The sequence below is a fragment of the Sus scrofa genome, chromosome 8 (genome assembly GCF_054392235.1).
Source record: "Sus scrofa isolate SSC_HxYL_T2T_F1_AM1 chromosome 8, Sscrofa_HxYL_maternal_Yorkshire_Landrace_v2.0, whole genome shotgun sequence".
Lineage (NCBI taxonomy): Eukaryota > Metazoa > Chordata > Mammalia > Artiodactyla > Suidae > Sus > Sus scrofa.
The window spans coordinates 94,156,137-94,173,364 of NC_139390.1; the positions used below are offsets into that span (position 1 = coordinate 94,156,137).

Below are 17,228 nucleotides of genomic sequence, written 5' to 3' on the forward strand. Positions count from 1 at the left end.
ATCAAAAAACCTTTCTGACCATTGGCTTGTACACCTTAAATGAGAATATGTAAAATATTATTAGAATTAGATTGAGAACTAGAACTTCTGAGGAATGTTTAGTTATTCACTTAGCAAATGAGCACATATTTTTCCTGTAATATGCCAAGAGAAATTGGAACTAGAAGAATTATATTTGTGTCTTTAAAAAGAAATAATAATGGAGGAGTTCCTGTTCTGGCTCAGCGGGTTAAGAACCTGACAAATTGTCCATGAGGATTCGAGTTCCATCCCTGGCCTCACTTAGTGGGTTAAGGATCCAGTGTTGCCACAAGCTGTGAAGTAGGTCACAGATGCGGCTAGGATGATCCTTCCTTGCTATGGCTGTGGTGTAGGCCCTCAGCTGCAGCTCTGATTTGACCCCTAGCCCAGGACCTTCCATATGCCACAGGTGTGCCCCCAAAAAAGGGAGTTTCCTGGTGGCCTAGCAGTTAAGGATCCAGAGTTGTCACTGCTGTAGTGTGGGTTTGATCCCTGGCCCAGGAACTTTTGGGGGGCAGGCTCAACCAAAACCAAAAAATAAACAAAAAGATGACCATCAGTCCCTGAACATTCCTCCCCACCACCTGATCCTTTGCTAAATGGAATAATCGTCACCTCCCTCAGAAGGCTGAAAAAATTTCAAGTGCCAAACACACATAAGGATTTATTATAGTTGGAAACGATCCCTTCCAAAGATTAATCACTTAGAAAATGTTATGAGTTCCCTTCGTGGCGCAGTGGTTAACGAATCCGACTAGGAACCATGAGGTTGCGGGTTCAGTCCCTGCCCTTGCTCAGTGGGTTAACGATCAGGCGTTGCCCGTGAGCTGTGGTGTAGGTCACAGACATGGCTCGGATCCCGCGTTGCTGTGGCTCTGGCGTAGGCTGGCGGCTACAGCTCCGATTAGACCCCTAGCCTGGGAACCTCCATATGCCACAGGAGTGGCCCAAGAAATAACAACAACAACAAAAAAAATGTTATAAGCATAAATTATTGGTTTCCATATTCAAACCGTGACAGATTCTTGTAGCCACAGTGAGTCAAGTGATTGAAATCTAGAAGAAACTAATGATTTAACGTTTTTAGTTAATTTGGAAATACTGGTTTCATATCCCATAGAGAAATATACAGCATTTTTAGAGTTTATATTTAAAAGTCATTGTAGTAGTGAATTGTCTAGAGATTATTTCTTGGGGATTTTCTTAAGGATTCTGACCATCATCCAGAGCACTAATGGAGGCTACCCCTCTCCTCGTTTCATTTCCAGGGAACTTCCAGCTGCTCTTTCCAACCCTAGGAAAGCTAATTGAGTGCGTGAGACAAAGGGGGTTCAGATAGCAAACCGCATGATAAATCATGTCTGTCTCTTTTTATTTCGGATGCGAGTCCCGAAATATTTCCAGCCTTCTCTGTGGACTTTCACTCAGTGGAATAGAACGGGGCACGCAGGTGATGGCGATTTCTCGGTTCCCTATTCCTTTTCTGAGATGCTATTACACTCTCGAGCCCAGGAAAAAGCAACAGAACTTGGAGGTAGGGTTGAGAGAGGAGGGTGCGGACGACCAACCCTTATGCACGTCCCCAGACCCGCCCGAGAGGGGCTGGCAGGGGTCGGCGCCCCTCCCCCGGGCGGGGCTTGCCAGGGCTGCTCTGGCTCCCCGCGCTCCGCGACAGACGCAGGGCTACAGCAGCTGCTGCGCTGGAGGCAACTGGCGCGATGTACCTCCGCAGGGCGGTCTCCAAGACCCTCGCGCTGCCTCTGAGGGCGCCCCCAGGACCCGCACCACTCCGGAAGGACGGTGAGTGCCAGACACTGGTTCGGGAGTCTCTCCTGGCGTCCACGACTGAGGACAGGTGCCCCGCACGCAGGTTGCGCTGGCCCGCCTGTCCTTGGTGGGCCAAACCCAACCCGCGGCGGCGGAAGCCTGAGATTAGGGATGTGGGGGAGAAATGGAGGATGGTGGCCGGAAAATCGCCCCGAATTCTTGGAGACTTCGGAAGTAGGGAACCTTTCCAACGCGACTTCTGTATCTAGACTAGACTTCTTGTGTTGGAATCTTGATCTTGGGCAAGTGATTTAACCTGTTTCCCCATCTGTAAAATGGGGACAATAATGGCTGTGAGTTTGAATGAGTTAATACGTAGTTAAGGAGTTCCCATTGTGGCGCAGTGGAAATGAATCCGACAAGTATCCATGAGGATGAGGGTTCCATCCCTGGTCTCGCTCAGTGGGGTAGGGATCTGGCAGTGCCCTGAGCTGTGATGTAGGTCGCAGATGCAGATCGGATCCAGCGTTGCTGTGGCTGTGGCGTTGGCAGGCAGCTGTAGCTTGGATTCAACCCGTAGCCTGGGAACTTCCGTATGCCCCAGGTGCAGCCCTAAAAAAATAAAATAAAAATAAAAATAAAAAGTTAAAAGCGCTTAGAAACGTGCCTGGGTAACGTAGGCATAGCTTACGCTTTTATTAATATAGGGACCAATGCACTCTCCAGCTTCATGTGGAAGCAAATGAATAGGTGGTAAGATGGACACTGCTCTGCGGGCCAGGAAGGATTGGGAAGGCAGTGCCCGCCCAGTAGAAATTGGGTAAATGTTCTTGAGTGAACTCTAGACTTGGCCAGAGCTCGGCAGCCGCGAGACTGGGTGATGGCATCCCCGGTGAGGAAGCGGCCTTCGAAGCACTTTCCTTAGGGGCTGCAGAGAGATCTGGAGAGAGCAGCTGCTTGGCTGCTTGGCCCTTGTGTCCACGACCCTTCGTTTTCTAATGCATAGGCAAAGGGAAAGTATTTTCTAAAGGGGAAGTGGCAGTGCCGGCTGGGAGCTTATAAATAAAAATCGACAGGTACAGAAAGCGTCTAGCACAAGCCCTAGGATACAGGTGCGTGCCAGCAAGAGGGCATGTTTCCTGCCTGCGGCCAGTGGCCCAGGAGTGCGCGCCCCTGCAATTCTGCCCCAGCCCTCTCTTTCCTAGTCCTTATCCATCTCCCTTCTCATTTCCTTCCCTCATTGCAGCGGCGGCTCTTTGCCAACAGTATGGAAAGGTGTTAGCTCTTCCTTTTCTTCTCACTTCATAAGGCTTGTGAGGTAGCTTTAGCCTAGTTCGGGCACTGGAGCCGGGGTGAGGAAGGCTCCTGCGGAAAATTACATGGCCAAATTTTTTTGGCTTTTGATTAGCCTAATCAAATGGTGATGGTGGTGGTAGGAGAGAAGGAAAGTATGGCTAACCAGCTTTATTTTTCTCTTAAAATGCAACTGGGGAGAAGTTGCCTCCAGTAACAGAAATAAGGAGTCTTCTTCCTTGATCTTTATACGGAATAAGATAGAACAGACTTTTTGCTGGTGAAATAGGGGGAAGCCATTCATTTGAAACTTGTGTAGATAAAGGGGCTGTTGTGATTGAGGATGGGGTGGGTGGGAAGAAAAATGAGCGCCATGACCATGGCCTTTCCACTTATCTGACCGCAAGCCTCACCCACTGTCCTCACTAACAAACACATCTCACCTTTCTTTGGTAGCTGCACACATTTCAAATAAATTCCTCTCAACTTGGGGCAAAAGAAAAGTAGTTTAAATATTCTAAATAGGGGGAGTTCCCCTCATGGCTCAGCGGTTAATGAACCCAACTAGGATCCATGAGGATTCGGCTTCCATCACTGGCCTCACTCAGTGGATTAAGGATCCCGAGTTGCCCTGAGCTGTGGTGTAGGTCTCAGACGCTGCTTGGATCCCACTGATGCTGGTGCTGGGATCCACGTGGCTGTGGTGTAGGCTGGGGGCTATAGCTCCAACTCGACCTCTAGCCTGGGAACCTCCATATGCCTCAGGTGTGGCCCTAAAAAGTAAAAAAAAAAAAAAAAAATTCTACAGGTGGTCAGCAATACTGGTTGTGGCAGTGCTTTTTCTCATTTTCATCATTTTCATCTAATTACATTTTTGTAGTACTGATGTATTTATGTACTTTCAAAACTTTCAAAACTAGTATTGGCTTCAGTCATGGACATTAAACTTTTATTGCCACTTTCGACTTCAATGAAAAGTTAAATTGTTTCAGTTTTTTGTTTTTTTCCATGTACCTACAACATGTGGAAGTTCCCTGGGCCGGGGATGGAACCTGTGCCACAGCAGTGACAATTCCCGGATCCTTAACCTTCTGAGCCACCAGGGAACTCCACCTTGTTTTAGTTTTATTGAAGGATAAAATTTTAAGTGTGCTTCATCAAATTTTGTTCTCTGGTTTTTGCTTTTAAAAATGTAATTTTTTTTTTTTTCTTTTTTGGCCGCCCTGTGGCATTTGGAATTCCCGAGCCAGGGATCAGACCAGATCAGAGCCACAGTTGCAACCTATGCTGAAGATGTGGCAACCCACATCCGCAACCCACTGTGCCTGGTCTGGGATCAAACCTTTATCTCAGTGCTCCAGAGATGCTTCGAATCCCGTGGGCCACAGCAGGAGCTCCAAAAAAATTTTTAATAAGTAAGTAAATTAGCTTTATAATAGACCACTGGAAGAACTACAGGAAGTCAAGATAGAAGTCTCCTATGATCCTATCACTTAGTGAATATCACTATTTAGTTACATTTTGTTTGTTTGTTTATTTTTGTCTTTTTTTTAGGGCTGCACCCGAGGCATATGAAGGTTCCCCGGCTAGGGGTTGAAATGGATCCCCAGCTGTGGGCCTACACTGAAGCCCCAGCAATGCCAGATCCAAGCTGTGTCTGCAACCTATACCACAGCTTGTGGCAACACCAGATCCCCAATGCACTGAGTGAGGCGAGGGATCAAACCTGCATCCTCATGGATACTATTCAGATTTGTTTCTGCTGAGCCACAACAGGAACTCCTATTTACATTTTAATGTCCACAGTGTTCCAAACCTTTTTTCCCCCTTCCTACCTTCTTTTTTCTTATGTACATTGCTTCTACAATTCTGGGGTAGTCCTGTAAAGATTATTTTGCTATAACTTTTCACCAAATATATTGTAAATATTTTCTCATGTAAGTAAACACTCTTTTGCAAAAAATTAAAATATTTATTTCACATTTATAAATATGCTAAAATTTGTCTAATTCTTACTTAATACTTATTTCCTATTTCATTGTTGTTTTAAATAACCTTGCCATAATTGTATTTATATTTGTCTTCACTTAAATCTAGTAGATTTCTCTATTTCTTCATATTTAAAAAACTTTTGGGGGATTTTCCGTTGTAGCTCAGCAGTAATGAACCTGCCTAGTATCCATGAGGATGCAGGTTCAACCCCTGGCCTTGCTCAGTGGGTTAAGGACCCAGCATTGCTGTGAGCTATGGTGTAGGCTACAGACAAGGTTTGGATCTGGTGTTGCTGTGGCTGTGGCATAGGCTGGCAGCTGCAGCTCTGATTCAACTCCTAGCTTGGGAACTTCTATATCTTATAGAAAAGGCAAAGAAAAAAAAAAAAAAACCAAACAAACAAAAAACCCCAAAACTTTTTGTTGTTTATGTCTGGTGGCCAACTATGAAAGCTACATATTCACTGTATAATAACATGTATTTTTTTGTCTTTTTTTAATTTTTTATTTTTATTTTTATTTTTTTTTTGCCTTTTAGGGCCACACCCGTGGCATATGGAGGTTCCCAGGCTAGGGGTCTAATTGGAGCTGTAGCCACTGGCCTACGCCACAGCCACAGCAATGCCAGATCCAAGCCAGGTCTGTGACCTAAACCACAGCTCAAGGCAACGCTGGATCCTTAACCCACTGAGTGAGGCCAGGGATCAAACCTGTAACCTCATGGTTCCTAGTTAGGTTCATTTCTGCTGTGCCACAACAGGAACTCCCCCAGATGTATTTTTAAACCAAAAAAAGCCCTACTACAAGTGAAACCTGTAACCTCTTATGCCTCTCTGGGCACATTTGTATGGAAAAAAAATTATTATTTTTCCCAAGAGATGGTCATTTATCCAGACTAAGAACATATATATGAAATCTTTCCAATTTTGCTACTACAAAGATTTGTAGTCAGTGCAAATGTCTTAAGATTTGCCCTCTGAAAATCATAACTTCTTCCAGGTCCCCCACGCCTGTCCTCTATGTCAGGCCACATCAAAACACTTTATTTTCCTAGTCACACAAGTCCCATGCTTTTGCACATGCTGTACCTTCTGCCTCCAGTGCAGTTTTCCCTTCCTTTATTTAGCTGACAAACTCCTACTTTCCTTCAAAACTCAGGTCATGCCTTTTCAATTGTGACAGCTACCTTGAGCCAATTAACTGTGTTCTTTCATTGCATTTTCACGCTATCATGATTTCTTTTTTTTTCTTTTTTTCTTTTTTTCTTTTTTTTTTTCTTTTTTTTGTCTTTTTGCCATTTCTTGGGCCGCTCCTGCGGCATATGGAGGTTCCCAGGCTAGGGGTCGAATCGGAGCTGTAGCCACCGGCCTTCGCCAGAGCCACAGCAACGCAGGATCCGAGCCGCGTCTGCAACCCACACCACAGCTCACGGCAACGCCAGATCGTTAACCTACTGGGCAAGGGCAGGGACTGAACCCGAAACCTCATGGTTCCTAGTCGGATTCGTTAACCACTGCGCCACGACGGGAACTCCATTATGATTTCTTTTTACATCTATTACATCATTTGACATACTGCATTGCAATTAATTCCTAGTCGGATTTGTTTCTGCTGTGCCACAACGGGAACTCCAGAATTGTACTTCTGTTTTAGATATGGCCTTATAGCAACCTTTATCTTAAAAAAACTTCTATCTGTGCATATTTAAAGGCTTTATATGAGAAAAATTAAAGTTTCTTCCTATATCTACATTTGTATTATAGATTTATAGAAATGTGTTGAATTTTTTTTTTTTTTTCTTTTTAGGGCCACACCCGCAGCATATGCAGGTTCCCAAGCTAGAGGTCTAATCAGGGCTACAGCTGCTGGCCACAGCCACAGCCACAACAGATCCGAGCTGTGTCTGCGATCTACACCACAGCTCACAGCAATGCCGATCCTTAACCCACTGATTGAGGCCAGGGATCGAACCTGCAACCTCATGGTTCCTTAGTCGGATTCGTTTCTACTGTGCCACAACAGGAGCTCCAAAATGTGTTGAATTTTAACATAAATGTCTTATTTAATATATAAATTTTAAACACAAATGTACTCAAATCATTTTTGGGAAAGATAATCTTTTCCACTAAATCCTGTGGTGTAGTATATATAAATGGATTTCTTTTGCTAATATGCATCTCGTTTCACAGTTAAAATTGTTTAGTTCTTTTGTCATTTTTCCTTACCCAAGCCTGCATTCCTTCCAAGAAAAGCATGATGCTAAGCATCAAGATGACAGGTTTCACAAGTACTTATCAAATCAGATTGAGAAAATGTCAAGTGGAATTATTACCCTTCCTTGTAATACTGTATTCCCTTAAGCTAAAATCAGTTCATGTTAATATATTCTAGGTTCACAGAGAAGAAAATTTTTTTCAGATGTAATCATTTAAAATAATTTTGCCTGTGGTGGAGCTAACTGTTTAAACTTGTTTTCCTAGCATCTCTTCGCTGGATGTCATCTAACAAATTCCCTGGAACATCTGGATCAAATATGATGTATTATCTGCTTGTAGGTGTCACAGTCAGTGCTGGTGGATATTATGTAAGTGTTTAAATAACTTTGGTGTTCAGGAATTCAAATATTTGCAACCTGTGGTAAAACACACAGCAGTGTCAAGGTCAGGCAGGACATGGGATTAATTAAATATATAAGATTATGAAAAAAAATTTGTTTAAAATACTTAATACCACTAAGTATGCATGACTTTCAGTAAAAACAGTGTTACTAATAGTACTAATAGCTTACATTTGAGTGTTTACCATATGACAGATTCATGGCCCATTTAATAATTACAATGATTCCTGGTTTTGAGAGATTAACTTTTTAAAAAATTAACAGACTTTATTTCATTTTTTTGCTTTTATAGGGCTGCACCCGAGGCATTTGGAAGTTCCCAGGCTAAGGGTCTAATGGGAGTTTTAGCCTACACCACAGCACAGCAACGCAGGATCCGAGCCACATCTACGACCTACACCTCAGCTCGTGGCAACACTGGATCCTTAACTCACTGAGCGAGGCCAAGGATCAAACCCACATCCTCATGGATACTAGTCAGAGTCATTTCCGCTGTGCTACAACAGGAACTCCCCAGACTTTATTTTTTAGAGCAGTTTTAGGGTTACAGAAAAATAAACAAAGTACAGAGAATTCCTATGTATCTCCTCTTACTTCTGTGCCCCCCTTTACCATATCAGCATTCTTGCTTTAGTGAGGTACATTTGTTACAAGTAATGAGTCAATATTGATCTGTTATTATTAACCAAGGTCTATAGTTATATGAGGGTTCATTCTTAGTGTTGTTCATTTTATGGGTTTTGACAAATATATGATGACATATACCTGCCATTAGAGTAGTTTACAGAAGAGTTTCACTGTCCTATCTCCTGTGCTCCAACTAGTCATTTTTCTCTCTTCCCACAATCTTTTTACTGTTTCCATTGTTTTTATTAGCTTTATAGCTTTATTTACTTTTTTTAAAATAAAATTCATCCATAATTTTTTTGAAAAATTCAAACCATACATATATAAAATTAAAAGAAAGTTTTCCTCCTTGGTTCTCCTTATTTATTCCCTCAAAATAACACTAAAACAGGAGTTCCTGTTGTGGCGCAGTGGTTAACGAATCCGACTAGGAACCATGAGGTTGCGGGTTCGGTCCTTGCCCTTGCTCAGTGGGTTAACGATCCGGCGTTGCCGTGAGCTGTGGTGTGGGTTGCAGACGCGGCTCGGATCCTGCGTTGCTGTGGCTCTGGCGTAGGCCGGTGGCTACAGCTCCGATTCGACCCCTAGCCTGGGAACCTCCATATGCTGCGGGAGCGGCCCAAGAAATAGCAGCAACAACAACAAAAAGACAAAAGACAAAACAAACAAACAAACAAACAAAAAAAAAAAAAACACTAAAACAAACTTTTTTTTTGGCCGTATCTGTGGCATATGGAAGTTCTGAGCTGCAGCTTGCAGCTGCCACCTATCCCACAGCTATGGCAATGCCAGATCCTTAACCCACTGCACTGGGCCAGGGATTGAACCCGAGCCTCAGCAGTGACTTGAGCCACTGTAGAGACAACATCGGATCCTTAGCCCACCTCACCACACTGGGATAAACAAAGCTTTTAATAGTATGATTTTGGAGCTAAAAAATGAAATATTTGTGATTTAATAAGATAACCTTATTGAATCATTCCTCATTGTGTCTTAAACTTTCTAAATTGAAATCTAATCTTTATTATGAATAAAAACATAAGTCTGTATTTTTCAGAAACCACAATCACTACATTTTGGTTTGACCCTACAGAAATATGCATAAAGGAATTTTTAGTCATACCTGGGAGCAATCTGTAGGGCTATGTAGATGATGAAACCAAAATATATTTTCTAATCTTCAGAAATTTGAAAGCCTCAAGAAGCTTCAAACATGTCACATATTACTGTCCTTCACTAATCTACCTGTCACTCACACCCAGATTCCTTTGCCTCTACCATCTTTCTACTGCTGCATATTGAATTCACTGCCCAGAGCTACTGGAGTTGGATGTAGGTCACTGGAAAAACAGATTAAACTAGGCCATGTGATTATGTGGGAAGCTTAAAGATTGAATTTCATCTGGACATCACTACATCCCTAATATGTTTACTAGTTACAGACATGAACCTCTCGTGTCTGATAAATCTTTCTTTTCAAAAACAGTCTGAAACTGGATGGTTAAAAACCAGCTACTCCCAGGAGAACCCCCCCCCGCCCCCGACTGGTTTCTAAAAGTTGTGGTAGGAATTCTCTTGTGGTGCAATGTGTTGAATATCTGGCATTGTCACTGCTCCTGTGGCACAGGTTTGATTCCTGGCTTGGAAACTTCCACATGCTGTGGGTGAGGCCAAAAAGATAACAATAAAAAATAATAAAAGTGGAGTTCCCATTGTGGCTTAGCAGGTTAAGAACCTGACCAGGATCCATGAAGATGTGGGTTTGATCCCTGGTCTTACTCAGTGGGTTAAGGATCCAGTGTTGCTGTGAGCTATAGTATAGGTTGCAGTCGAGCCTTGGATCTGGCATTGCTGTGGCTGGTATAGGCTGGCAGCTGCAGCTCTGATTTTACCCCAGCCCAGGAATTATGTTGCAAGTATGGCCGTAAAAGAAAAATAATAATTATAAAAGTTGTGGAAGGCTTTGAATGCTTATATTTAATAAATAAGTAATATCACTTGGAAATAGCTTCCAAAGCTAAATTTGTGACCCTCTCTTCTAATAGACCTTTCTTTTGCTCTGTGCTTGACTATGTTCATTTTGAAAAAGTTAGATTCTCTAGGTTACACATGAGTGTGAATTATTCTTCTATCTCTTTGATTCTGCTTTAGCAGCTAACTTGTGTTTTAGCCCCTTGAACAATATGACTAATATCCTTGGGATGTTGCTGCCTAGATGATTATTTCAGGGATGTAAACTCAGGCACAGGTTCAGCTTTATTTACTGCCCTGAGAACTGAGGGTGCTGACTCAGCATATAGTCCTGTAAGCTGGCAGGAGCTCTCACCCTGTTAGAAAATATTCCCTGCCTTTATATGAAAATGTTGACTGTCATGCCTGCTGATTGTGTTCGCTCTGTGCATTTCAAAGCCAGAGGATTCAAGTCTGAATTCGCCAAACCCTGGGGGTTTGTTCAAGGGTCACTTTTACATCATTTCCAACCACTGAGCTTATGGATTTCCCATTTTCACAGTCTAATTTTAACATGCTTATAAAATGGTTTGTAATTTGCATAAGACAATTTTTCATGAAGTGCTTCATTTTTGGAAAATTTAGAAAATATTGCATATAAATATACAAAGTTTTAAAATCTGTACTCCTACTACTAAGAGAGAAATCACTACCAAGCTTTTATTATTTAAAATTTTTTTTTTTTTTTTTGCTTTTTAGGGCTGAACCCATGGCTTATGGAGGTTTCTGGGCTAGGGGTCAAATCAGAGCTGTAGCTGCTGGCCTACGCCAGAGCCACAGCAACACCAGATCCGAGCCACAGCTCACAGCAATGCCGGATCCTTAACTCAATGAGCAAGGCCAGGGATCGAACCGGTATCCTCATGGATGCTTGTCAGATTCATTAACCACTGAGCCACGACGGGAACTCCAACCAATGTTTTTTTCAGCTGAGATAATACAAACAATATTATCTACAGCGAGATTTTCTTTTTTTTTTTTTTTTGAGATTATCATTTTAAAAATAGCATTGTCTAATATGAATACAGGCCAGAGACAGCTACTTGAACTTGAAATGAAAGGATACCTGTACATTTTATCTAAGATTAAGATAGCTTTATTCCCAGTTCTGTTTCTTGCTTTTTTTTTTTTTTTTTTTTAAGTTGAGGCTGCTTATATATATACATACTTTTTTTTTTTTTTGTCTCTTTAGGGCCACACCTGCAGCATATGGAGGTTCCCAGGCTAGAGGTCCAATTGGAGTTGTGGCCGCTGGCCTATGCCACGCCACAGCAATACTGGATCCAAGCCTTGTCTGCAACTTACACCACAGCTAACAGCCACACAGGATCCTTAACCCACTGAACGATGCCAGGGATTGAATCATGTCCTCAGGAATGCTAGTTGGGTTTGCTAACCACTGAGCCACGATGGGAATACCTCAATTCTGTTTCTTAACTAACCTGTGGGCAGGTAATATTTCAGGTTTTAATGACTAGCCCTTGCTTACTTCACTGGGGACAACAAATTTGTCACTTTGGAAGACTTTTTGAAAACTTTTTATTGTGAAAGAATTAAGTTTCACATGAAATTATAAGAACTAATTCAGAGAGAGTTCGTATACCTTTGACCTCGTTGTTTCCCCCAGTGATAACATCTTTCCTAACTATAATACAATATCCCAATCAGGAAATTGACATTGATATGATCCATAGACCTTATTGAGATTCTACCAGCTTTACATGCAGTGTGTGTGTGTGTGTGTGTGTGTGTGTGTGTGAATGCTCACATGCCTGTATTTCATCCTAAACAATTTTATCATGTGTGTAGATTTGTGTATTCACCACCATGGTCAAGAGACAGGACCACTCCATCACTGTAAAGATTCCTTGTGTTATTCTTTTGTAATTGTACTCACTTTCCTTCTGCCCTCCCCTCCCTTCCTCCCACTTCCTGACAATCACTAATCTGTTTCTCTCATTTCAAGAATGTTACCTGCCCCCCAATAATGTTAGATAAAAGGAATAGTAAGGTGTGTAACCTTTTGAGATTGGCTTTTTTTCACTCAGCATAATTCACCTGGAGATTCATCCAAATTGTTTCCTGTATCTATAGTTCATCCTTTTTATGACTGAGTAGTTTTATGGATGCATAACAGTCTGTTAACCATTCACCTATGGTAGGACATCTGGACTGGTTTTAGTTTTTGTCGATTACAAATAAAGCTACCCTGAACATTTGTGTAGGTTTTTGAGTGCACATAAATTTCTGTTTCTCTGAGATAAATCCAGAGGATATTTGTAAATGCCTATCAGAATATTTTTATTCTAGCATAATTTATTTTTTCTTTCTTTGTCATTATCTTTGACCTCTGTTAGAGTATTTCTTTATTTCTTTTTTTAAGCATTCTACTCAGTGGCAAAGATCCAAAAGGGGAAATAAAAAAGTAGATGTGTGTACTGGTTTCTCGTCTTTGAACTTTATATACCTTTAAACTTGGCATGGTGAATCTTAAAGCTCAAGAAATAAACTTAAGCACATATTTACTTTCAGACTTACAAGACAGTCAAAAGGCAAGCCAAACACAGCGAACATACAGCAAACATGAAAGAAAAAACCAAAGCAGAGTTACATCCACCTCAAGGTAAAGTGAATTCGCTATTTTTTTTTTCCCTTGAGACACAGATTTTCATCATACTAGTTTAGCAATGAACACTGTTTGCTTTTGGCTTCTTTACTAACTTAATCCAAATTGGCTCTGGTAGGAGTTTGATCAGAAAGGAAAAGTCCAACTAGAGCCTAAAGAATATTGTTAAACATTTTGGATGAGTGCATTTGGTAAATGAAAACTGCTGACCAACAGCTTTGTCTTCTTTGTGTGGTAATGTTACTTTTCCCCTACTCAGGTTTCCATTCATGCAGGCATAATTTTAGTAATCTGTTTCTCTCAGCAGATGCACCTTTCATTTCCCTTATTTTTTTTAAGTCATGAAACTAATTTTGTTTCAATTTTGGCTAAGAGGACCTGTGTACAATGACATTAGTAGATTCAGTCATGTCTACTGAGTGTCTCAGTTGATCTGATTGATAAAATGGCAACTTATAGAAACAGAAACTTGACATTTTCAACTTACTGTATATTTCTTGCCTTAAACTGCTTGCTTTAAACCATACTTTTTCTATCTTAGCTATAATGCCGTTATTATCAAATACTATGATCACTATATGTTTTGTTTTGTTTTGCTTTTTAGGGCCGCACCTGTGACACATGGAGGTTCCCAGGCTAGGGGTCTAATCGGAGCTGCACCTGCCAGCCCACGCCACAGCGACAGCCATGCAGGATCTGAACTGTGTCTGCAACCTATACCATAGCTTGTGGCATCGCTGGATCCTTAACCCACTGATCAAGCCCAGGGACTGAATCAACATCATCACGGGTACTAGTTGTGTTCATTTCCACTGAGCCACAATAGGAACACCATCAAACACTATGATTACTGTTAAGGGACAAAGAAAATAGCTGCTCATGGACCAGTTTTAAACTTTTAATCATGACAACAATAAGAAACAGAATATCATCAATAAACATTATTGAATATAATCGTGAGAAAGTTGATTGTAATAATAATAATAAAATACAACATTTCCTGGAGTTCCTGTCGTGGCTCAGTAGAAGTGAATCCAACTAGGAACCATGAGGTTGTAGGTTCAATCCTGGCTCGATCAGTGGGTTAGGGATCCAGTGTGAGCTGTGGTGTAGGTCGCAGATGCAGCTTGGATCTGGCATTGCTGTGGCTGTGGTGTAGGCTGGCAGCTACAGCTCTGATCGGACCCCTAGCCTGGGAACCTCCGTGTGCCGCAGGTACAGCCCTAAAAGCCAAAAAATAAAAATAAATAAAAAATAAAATACAGTATTTCCATAGCTCTTTCTTGATTTTTTTTTCTTTTTTTTTTTTTTTTTTTTTGGTCTTTTCAGGGCCTCGGTGTTTGGAGGTTGCCAGGTTAGGGGTCTAATCAGAGCTGTAGCTGCTGGCCTACACCACAGCCATGGCAGATCAGAGCCTTTTTGTGGCTTACACCACAGCTCACAGCAATGCCAGATCCTTAACCCACTGAGCAAGGCCAGGCTTCAAACCTGCAGCCTCATGGTTCCTAGTCGGATTTGTTTCCACTGTGTCACAACAGGAACTCCCAGCACGTCCTTGGTTTTAAACCTCTTTTCATGCACATTATTTTAGTCAATCCTTATGGTAGCTCTGTGAAGTAGATAATTATTAATATCCCCGTTTTACAGATGATGAAATTGAGGTTGAGAGAGGATTAGTGATTCCTCACAGTCCTCACCTAGTAGGTTGGCTATTTTTCCATGCTATTTCACATGACATGTTGCTTATTTTCATAGTTTTATTTGAATAAATAACACATATAAATTATTTTTTTAAGTTCAACAGATTCAAAGGATTCTGTAGAATAGCAGATGCTTCATTTTACCTCCCTAGCTTCTTTGTACCCTCTTGGAGAGAGTCTTCACAAATATAACTATCTAGGTCTATTCTGCCCTCCTTCTGTCCTAAACGCAAAAAATACCGTACTCTATACATTGCTCTTCTCCTTGCTTTTTTTCACTTAACAGACTACCTTGAAGACCATTTCATAACTGTACATATTGAGTGGTCTTGTTTTTTAATTTTATTTTTATTTTTAAAATTTTTTTGGTCTTTTTTTTAAAATGACTGCACAATGTCCCACTGTGTTCCCATGCTCTTTAAATTAATACTCTGCTTAATGGACTAAATTTTAAAGGTGAAAAAGAGAACCTTGTGAGTGCCGAGGAAGCCAGTTCAGACGCCCCTGTGGTATCTTTAGCGGAAGCACCAGTGGTAGATGCTGAAGATACTCCCCAGGCCACAGTGACAGCTATTGAAGAGGCTTCCCCCTGTCCAGACAACATGGAGGCTGCTCCTGCGGAGACCCTCGGTGCTGAAACTGGGCCAGAGGTGACAGATGCGGCAGCGACGGTCGAAACCGCAGAGGTTGGCCCTGAAGTGACCTTAGAGGTTACAGGCACGCCCCTGGATGAAGCTGTTGCCATCGATAGTGGTAAAGGTACAACAGAAAATGAAAGCCATGGTGAAAATGCTGAACTAGAAGAAAATTCTCCAGTTGAGTCAGAATCCTCTGCTGGGGGTGATTTACAGGAAGAAGCTGGTGGTGCTTCTGAGGCTGCCTCACCTCTAGGCTGATCTCAAGCTGATTGACACTTCAGGAAAAAAATGCCATAGAGGGTCTGATAGGTGTTTTCATAGTTTTAGTAACCCTTTTTTTTTTTTTTTAAAGACTTATTTTCTAGAAAACATTCAGTGTTTGATATATACTGATGGATTTCAGGATTAAAAGTTTGAGATTTAACATGTCCAAATGGTTTTCTACTCTCTGGAATCAGAATATGACATGGCAGTAAAGAGCTTAAAGAGTTTCATCTGTGGATTTAAATTTTATGTCATAGGAATTGAGCTATCTATACACTCTGCAATCACTTTAATTTTGCTATAACTTTATCCTTCTGTAATGTATGTAAATCTAGATTCTTGAGTTTTGATTTGAACTGATTCAAATAAATTTGGAAAATCTTTAGTGCTTCTATTTTTATTGACTAATATACGTGTAAATAATATGTATTGACATATACACATATAACCTCACATGAACATTGCAATGTTATCAAAGAAAACATATAATCTATGGAGAACACTCCATATGGCCATATATGTGTCCCATCTCCCATCTATACTACATGGGAGCTGTGCCCATATTTTCATTTCATTTCTTTTTTTGTCTTTTTAGGGCTGCACCTCTGGCATATGGAGGTTCCCAGGCTAGGGGTTGAATTGGAGCTATAGCCACTGGCCTACACAACAGCCACAGCAATGCCAGATCTGAGCCGTGTCTGTGAACTACACTACGTTCATGGCAACGTCAGATCCTTAACCCACTGAGTGAGGCCAGGGATCGAATCCGAAACCTCACGGTTCCTAGTCAGATTCATTTCTGTTGTGCCGCAATGGGAACTCCACACGAGTCTCTTTTTTTAAATTATTGAAGTATAGTTTATTTACAGTGTTGTGTGAGATTCTGGTGTGTAGCAAAACAATTCGGTTATACATATATACATATATATTCTTTTTCATTATAGATTATTGCAAGATATCGAATATAGTCCCCTGTGCTATATAGTATGCCCTTGTTGTTTATTTTATACAGAGTAGTTTTTATCTGCTAATCCCAAATGCCTAACTTATCCATCCCCTTCTTTTCCCCATAAATTTGTTTTCTTTTTTTTTTTTTTTTTTTGTCTTTTTGCTATTTCTTGGGCCGCTCCCGCAGCATATGGAGGTTCCCAGGCTAGGGGTCGAATTGGAGCTGTGGCCACAGGCCTATGCCAGAGCCACAGCAACGCAGGATCCGAGCCATGTCTGCAGCCTACACCACAGCTCACGGCAACACCAGATCATTAACCCACTAAGCAAGGGCAGGGACCGAACCTGCAACCTCATGGTTCCTAGTCGGATTCGTTAACCACTGCGCCACAACGGGAACTCCATAAATTTGTTTTCTATGTCTGTGAGTCTGTTTCTGTTTTGTAAATAAGTCCATTTTTATCTTATTTTTTCTTTTAGGGCTGTACCTGTGGCATATGAAAATTCCTGGGCTAGGGGCCAAAATGGAGCTTCAGCTGCAGGCCTAAGCCACAGCCACAGCAACACAGTATCCAAGCCTCATCCTAGATATATGCTGCAGCTGGTGGCAACATGGGATCTTTAACCCACTAATTGAGGCCAGGATCTAACCCTTCTCCTCACGGATACTAGCCAGGTTCTTGACCCACTGAGCAACAGTGGGAACTCCACTTGTATCACATTTTA

At 41.6% G+C, this 17,228-nt stretch overlaps 2 protein-coding genes across 2 annotated transcripts in view; one reads left to right on the top strand and one right to left on the bottom strand.

Annotated features, from left to right (window-relative positions):
• Positions 1-17,228, bottom strand: part of LOC146400950 (uncharacterized) — a 74,845-nt gene that overhangs the window by 6,086 nt on the left and 51,531 nt on the right. The gene's annotated exons all lie outside the window — the stretch shown is intronic.
• On the top strand, positions 1,707-15,939 carry MGARP (mitochondria localized glutamic acid rich protein). Its single transcript, NM_001195363.2, has 4 exons — positions 1,707-1,821; positions 7,553-7,656; positions 12,859-12,949; positions 15,109-15,939. The coding sequence occupies exons 1-4, from the start codon at positions 1,740-1,742 to the stop codon at positions 15,546-15,548; spliced, it is 717 nt and encodes a 238-aa protein (NP_001182292.1). The 5' UTR covers positions 1,707-1,739; the 3' UTR covers positions 15,549-15,939.

Excerpts from the sequence above, each read along its gene's own strand:
- MGARP (NM_001195363.2), top strand. The coding sequence starts at position 1,740 with ATGTACCTCCGCAGGGCGGTCTCCAAGACCCTCGCGCTGCCTCTGAGG. Across the intron at positions 7,657-12,858 it reads TCAGTGCTGGTGGATATTAT|ACTTACAAGACAGTCAAAAG; the intron begins GTAAGTGTTTAA and ends ATTTACTTTCAG. Across the intron at positions 12,950-15,108 it reads AGAGTTACATCCACCTCAAG|GTGAAAAAGAGAACCTTGTG; the intron begins GTAAAGTGAATT and ends TAAATTTTAAAG.